Genomic DNA, 7,500 nt, shown 5'->3' on the forward strand with positions numbered 1-7,500 from the left:
AATCACTGATTTCATGTCTAAAACACAACTGAATTTATCTACATTTATAAAAGCGGGAAAAGGTGATGTACATATATACAAGCAAGTCAAATGTCTATTTACGGTCAAAATAGTCATAAAACAAAGAGGCTGAGGAAAGAATACAACAAACAACAAACAAACAAGGCTCCACTAAACGCAGATGCAGAAGTAGTGCTAAACAAACCGCACGTACATTGAAGAGGGAAAGCGGACACATAAGCAGCGAGGGACAAACATCATATTTCTCATTTTAAGTCTAATCTGTCTGTGGGCTTCCAGACACTGAGACATGCAGTGTACGTATAGCAATGTTGGTTGCACATCCTAAAAGCCGTTATAAAAATAATAAAATCTTTCTGTTTTCTCTGAGGGACATGGGCGACATACGAAAATTAAAATGATACAGCATTAGGATAAACATGAGCGTACTATGATGCTCTAGAAGATCAGACATAGTTACACAGTACACTCATGAGCTCCAGTACCACACAAGCCATTTCAACAAAATAATCAACAATAACAGGTAACGTATTTAACCTTATCAGGATCAAAAGTTCCGAAACAATCTAGCGAAACTCTTGATGACGATAACCACTTAAAATATTTCCATCATACGGAGCATCGTAAAATACTGATAGAATTTTTTCAAGTTCGTAACAATGTATTTATCGGCCGATTAGGGTTCAATACAAAATTATAGAATACCTTCCTCTCGAAATTAATAAAGCCATATTTTTTATAGGAATAAAAATCTATCAAACGGAGTTTTTCTAATTCCTTTTCATCTGCCAGAAAGAGGTATATAGCTATACTAGACTATTATAAAAAGGAGATTTGCAAAGTAATTTGCTTGACTAATGCTGCTTACACACGACCAAGCACTGCCTGGCGGGCAAGGGGATTTTGCCCTTCATCGAGCATCTTTAGCGGGCAGACATTCGAAATGCCCGTGCCCGATGTTGAGCGAATTCACCAATCTATAACTGTACCGCACATTTATTGCCACGTGGACAATCTGTCTCAGATTTAGTGCGCAGAGCATCTCGGCTCTTACACACACTAGTATCACGCGTATTGCCCGCAGGCTTTGTCCTGAAGGAGCACAGCCTTCGGGCAGAGCTCGCGCCGGCCTAAGAACTGCTGAAGTAGAAGAAAACTCGAGCTGGAGTTTCAGTATTACATAAAACAAAATTAATTTGTTCCCGTCGACCACTACTATTACATGAACCATATGGTGAGCTAGAAAGTTTATTCTATTGGTACTACCACTCGTCTGCCTCAACACTTTCTGATAAATCACACAGACTTACCTGAACACAGAAAGCACTACTATAATTGATGGCACATTTTCATGGCTTAATTCCTTGGCATTGCTAAATATGATTGTTTAAGTCCTGTACTACTAAATGTATATCTCAAGACGTGTCAGGGTCATCGATTTTGCTTTATAGTTTTTATGAACAAGGAAACGTTCACAACGTTTAAGTTTTGAACAAATACATTTTAAATAAAAATAATTTTGTATTTGAATAAATAAAAAGATATAAACTCGTTATAATTCCCCAAAATAGATAGATATATGCAAATGTGAATTTAGAATATTAAAATACAGAAAGAGCCGGGTGAAGAATAATTAAATGAAGGTCGAAAGTGATAGTTACAGCCTTTCTTCCCGCGGAGTTTTACAACCAGGAAAAGTTGGGAGATGGAACAAACATCCGAGTTCACCATATGAGTTCATGGTGGTCGACGGCTCACAGTGAGTACGCCGACTTCTCGTCGTGGAGACGCCGCTTGGAGGAGGTCCTCTTGTAGCCCGACTTGTCCTTGAGCTTGTGGATGATGTGGATGCAGAGAATCACGCACATCAGCTGGAGGCCGCCGAGACCCGACAGGATAGAGCACCAGACAGCTTTGTTATCGTCCAGCCAGTATTTGAGTGGGGCGCCACATCCAGTCTGTGGAAACCCAGCTAATGAAGACACCTCTTACACAGATAAGGACATGCATTTCATGACGTCGCTGTCCATGAATCCTTTGATTTTCTCACATACTTTGATTATGAATGTTGCCATGTGATATGAGGCACTTGCTAGAAACAATGAAGCTGAGGAAAACAATAAGTCACCTGCTTGAGCTGCTGGGCATTGGTGAAGGCATCGACATCTGTCTCCGATGCACCATCGTAACATGAATTGCTGAGAGGGTAGTTAGTGTAGGCAAACTCCTTAGGCCCATAAAATCCGCAGCAGTTGAACTGAAAATAATAGTAAATACTACACTTCTCTGCAAAAAGATGCACGATAAAAATATCTCAAAATCAAAATATGCATTCACATTAACCCTGTATATACAGTAATGTACATGCAATATTTCCAATATAATTCTTAATAGCAATACTGTATACTATTGTTGCAGGATTATAAATTACTTTTTTACATGGTGATGGTTCTTAGTGAATATCGCGTGTTTAACTTAACACTGTTTATTTATCTAGTTTTTTTTTTACTCGAGCAGTTAAGAAACTATGTCGAATAAAGTCGCTTAATATTCATAAGAAACACTTACTTTATTCTGGACAATGTTGCGTGTTCCCTGGTTGACCTCAGCCCAACCGTTCAGGAGTACCATTTCCAGCTGTAAATCAAATATAAGTCTTTCTTAATCAAATATTGCTTCTGGCATATAGCTTCATCCAAACATCCTTAACAACAAAGGTGTGTCGATGCCATTCTTATATCACGCTTCCCAATTTATTTTTCTTTATGTTCCTCCCCTATGGCTCGTGCAGGTCCTTGCCGAAGTACTTGCCTTGGTGTCGAGGATGCTGAGTGCGATGAGGCCCCCGATCTCCGTGGCGATGGCCAGGACGAGCGCGATCAGGTACTGCAAAAATAAAAGGGGATCACTTATTCTGGAAACGCCTTCGTTTAAACCATCTTGTACTTCACGTTTCACGGGTTAACTAAAGGGCCAATCATGCGTGGCCAAATGCCCGTGTACTTTCTACAGTCTACACGCACATTGTATACTCTCTTCAAATTGACGAAAATGTCTCGCGAGCCATTTAATCTGTATTTTCTACAAGAGCTAAATTAAGATCCCTGGTGCGAACATCACAAGAGATACGGGAATAACGTTTTGAAATTTTATTAAAATATAAGTAATCATAGTAAGACCATAACAGGTATAAAGAGCTTTTCTAATTATCACTAAGATTACAACAAAGGCTGACTTCACCGATTCTGAAACCTGTACATTTTTCACCGACAATGAGGATCTATAGTCTATGATAGTCTTCGAAATGTATTATATATGTATTTCTGTTGTTTACAAATACGTGTGCAGACTATGGCGTGCACGCTCGTGCGACAGGCAGTACTCGGTGTGTGAAGAAAATAGACCGTACTCATATAGACCTTGGTAGATTGTAAAAAGTACGCCAATACTCGCCCTGGCGAGAGAGACCCTAAGACGCTGTTAGATGCTGAAATACTAGTTAGTGCTAAAATAGTAGTTGGTTACTTAAACTTCAATGTGCACTGCAATACTATCAATCGCATGCTCAGGATGTGGTATGGATTCAGATAAGAAACAAATCAATTGAAAAAAATATTTAACGTTACACTTTGAAATTGCTTTTATAACTGTTTCTTCATACTATGAAAGGCACTGCTGACAACTCCGATCATATTGATTGCGAAACAAGTATCAAGCGACGAAATACCGATCGCACTTTCTAAAGCACAACTTTCAGTCATCGGAGCGAGTGGTGTGTAATGTCTGAAAAACAATAAACCGAGATTAAACTGCGGCCGCCGTGACGTGCTCTGGCGGTCGGCTGGCTGCGCACCGGCAAACCTCCGCCACTTTCACTCTCGGCGCCGCGGCGGCTCCCGTTTCGGCTGACCCGCACTTCTCTCTCGCAGGTCATGCAATATTGCGGTTCCGCCATTAAACACGCACCACCTTACCAAAAGGGGTCTTCCTCCTCCTCCTCCTCCTCCATTAGTTAACGGCGCACACATACACCTTGACAAACACAAATAAATCACATGGCATTTTTGTTCAACAAACAACTGCCACGGTAAACAAACTGCCTTTAAAGTTGCTTGAGGAAGGTGAGGCATAAAAATGCACTGTAGCGTGCAAATTAATGCTTAAGACGAAAGGTTGATATCATCCACTGACATCGTCCTCAAAACTTTTCAGATGCATATCTAGATGTATCTAATTCTTACATATATAACAAATTGCCTAAAAGGGTTTTTCTGCTAATTAATGCTTGCTGACATTCTTTCATTTCCAAGCACAAGCTTTCCCATTGTTGCTTCTCTATCTATCTGTTCATCGGGAGGTCTGACTACATAACTAATTATCAACAAACCGACTAATCAGACAGAGAAAAGGCTCAGCCCCCCTTACAGTGCGAGTCGTCAGGCGCGAGCGTCATCGCAGATTAAACGTGAATTCCTTCCACGCGACCGTCTCCTCGATTCCGGCGCCCGTGCACATCCCTGGCGACGGCTGTTATTCCGCACTGCTAAAACTCGCCTGTTAAGGCATGTAGACCAGCAGGGCGAGCAAGCGGCGCGGTGTGCATGGCATATGGCGGAGTGGAGACCCACATGCGTCCGCCGGTTACGCACGACGGTTCGCGCGACGGAAGCCTAATGACGGGGTCGCGCCGCTTGCTGCTGCCCGGACACGCAATAACGTGTAAAATAATATATCCCGAATCAAGTGTTTAACACCTGGAAATTATAAAATCTGGATCTTGAAATCGGCTGGAGAGAGAATAAGAACATGATTGCAGCTCATTACGTACACAAGTTGAAGCAGAAAGGCACAGAAGATGTGAGACAAGAGGGGTGGGGATTTATGGCAGTGATCACCTCTCCTCCTTTCATTTTGTCCTCATGATCCCTGACTCCACACCGCGGCCAGAAAGAGGGAGGAAAAGGGGCGGTGTACATACTATGCTCGTCTGAGGGAGCAACACCACTTCCAAATTTCGGCATCATATACACATACATACATGTACAGTGTACATTGTACACACACACACACACACACACACACACACACACACACACACACACACATATATACTACATTTATGTGTATATATATTATGTACACACACACACACACACACACACACACACACACACACACACACACACACACACACACATATATATATGTATATATAGAGAGAGAGCTTTGTGTGTATGTGTATGTGTATGTGTATGTGTATGTGTGTATGTGTGTGTGTGTCTGTGTGTGTGTATGTGTGTGTGTGTGTGTGTGTGTGTGTGTGTGTGTGTGTGTGTGTGTGTGTGTGTGTGTGTGGGTGTGTGTGTGTGTGTGTGTGCGCGCGCATGCGTGTGTGCGTGCGTGCGTGCGTGCGTGCGTGCGTGCGTGCGTGCGTGCGTGCGTGTGTGTGTGTGTGTGTGTGTGTTTGTGTGTGTGCGTGTGTGCGTGTGCTTCTCGGCATCATATACACATACATACATGTACACACGCACACGCACACGCACACATATATATACTACATATATGTATATATATTATGTACACACACACACACACACACACACACACATATATATATTATATACATATATATATACTACATATAAATATATATTTTATGTACAGGTGTGTGTGTGTGTGTGTGTGTGTGTGTGTGTGTGTGTGTGTGTGTGTGTGTGTGTGTGTGTGTGTGCGCGCGCGCGTTGGTGTGCGTGTGTTTGCGCCAAAAGTGATATCAAATTTAAATTACGAGGAAGCAAAGATCACCAAAAATAACCCTTAGTGTTCCAATAAATATCATACACATTTGCAGAAGTTCCTAAAATCTAACACAAAGTCCTTAGTTCTTGATAACATGCTTGGTGAAAAAATTCTTAAAAGATGAAAAAAAGTATATAATCATGTGCAAGCAATTTTGCCCAAGATGTTGGAGCAGAGCTAAAGACGCAACGCAATCAGCCCTCAGGTCTGAAGGGAACGAGTTCCAGCTCCATCGTCCAGCTTCCCTTCGCGGGCACGCCAGCACACACTTGGCTCGCCTCGGGGCATCGCGGACGCCCAGATGAGTTAGGCCGCTCCGCATGGCGCGCACCTGACCCTGATCCGCCCACAGGAGCACCGAATTAAAGCTTTGTTCTGAGCCCTTGACAGGCTCCTTTCGCACGATTTACACATTTATCAAAACATCCATTTTTGCTCATTTAGCAGAATATCAGTCCTTTTTGGGAGAATCTTCAAGGACACCAGCCCTGCTTTTATGAAACTAAATTAATTATTGTTTCTGCAACTTGTCTTTGGGTATCAGGGTGTAAACGTAAGTAAAAAGTATTAAAAGTAAAAGAAGCATCAAAAAGAGTAGCGAAGCATTCAAAAATCAAATATCATTCTGAAAGGGAAAGGGGTGATGGCAGCTCAACGGCGAAGGTATAATTGGCAGTTAAGCAGTGAATGTCATGTCATATGAACGATTATTCACGTCATCTTAAGCAACCGAGAATTCCACCGTGACGACCGTGGGGATTCTGGCAAGGGACTCAAAGGCAAAGCAGAAAACGGCCAGCAAATATAACACTTGTGAATTTGAAATTTATATTCTATGTTTTCTGGACGAATTCGCGACGACAAATAAAGGGTGCAAATTTAGATACGGTAAATACATATCATATAATGCCATTGTCACATCTACTTTACTACAGAAAAAAATCCGAAGAGAACGACAGAAAGAACTGCATTGCGACCGAATTCCCAGCCAACCGATCCGGTTATACAAGATTATAATTGTGGCAAAAAAACAATTTGGAGATTTCTCTTATACAATTGCAGTTTTAAGAACTAAAACGTTAGGGAAACGCCCTATGGCAAGGAGGTAGCTGCTCCCCCTCACCACCTATAGATCCGCCACTGCGAAGGAGGCATCACCGTTTCAGGTCTTTGGTCTGAAGTGGACAGAAGGGTTAGCAAATACACTCACACTGACACAGATGCGGCTTATTGGAACGTTTACCCCTCGTAATGGTGTCGGCGTAAACACCCCAATAGCTATATCCTTTGCTTTCTCTTTCGTGAAATATTTATCATCACTTAACACACCTGAAACAATTATAAAATTGACATACATACTGACGATGGAGTGGCAAAGGTAGAATAACAAAAGCTAGCCGTTAAATAATCGAAAAATTAACCAACTAGGTTCAGTGATTTCGTTTCCCTTGATTCGTATACACCAGTGTCCAGCCAAACTAGTTTGGAAATATTTTGAATGTTCCCTTCCAGTATGTGATTAGCCCCAGTAATAATGTTCTTAAACTGAATTATATGAAAAATAAACACAATCTAAAGGAGCAGGTCCAGCAATGCATGCAGCGCTCGGGCCCACTTTAGGCAACGCTAAAACGGGTATCGTGACGAGGCCGCCGACGAGGCCGCCGCCCAGGCAGCGAG

At 42.1% G+C, this 7,500-nt stretch overlaps 1 protein-coding gene across 1 annotated transcript in view; it reads right to left on the reverse strand.

Annotated features, from left to right (window-relative positions):
* The window catches only part of LOC125030371 (CD82 antigen-like), a 37,355-nt gene that overhangs the window by 42 nt on the left and 29,813 nt on the right, over nucleotides 1-7,500 (reverse strand). Inside the window, exons 4-7 of the mRNA XM_047620402.1 lie at nucleotides 2,833-2,907; nucleotides 2,590-2,658; nucleotides 2,150-2,278; nucleotides 1-1,979 (exon numbers count right to left, since the gene is read on the reverse strand). The exon at nucleotides 1-1,979 is cut by the window's left edge and continues 42 nt beyond it. Of these exons, the coding sequence (XP_047476358.1) occupies nucleotides 1,776-1,979; nucleotides 2,150-2,278; nucleotides 2,590-2,658; nucleotides 2,833-2,907 (477 nt within the window). The 3' untranslated portion in view covers nucleotides 1-1,775. The remainder of the gene's footprint in view (nucleotides 1,980-2,149; nucleotides 2,279-2,589; nucleotides 2,659-2,832; nucleotides 2,908-7,500) is intronic.

Source organism: Penaeus chinensis, chromosome 11 (assembly GCF_019202785.1).
Source record: "Penaeus chinensis breed Huanghai No. 1 chromosome 11, ASM1920278v2, whole genome shotgun sequence".
Lineage (NCBI taxonomy): Eukaryota > Metazoa > Arthropoda > Malacostraca > Decapoda > Penaeidae > Penaeus > Penaeus chinensis.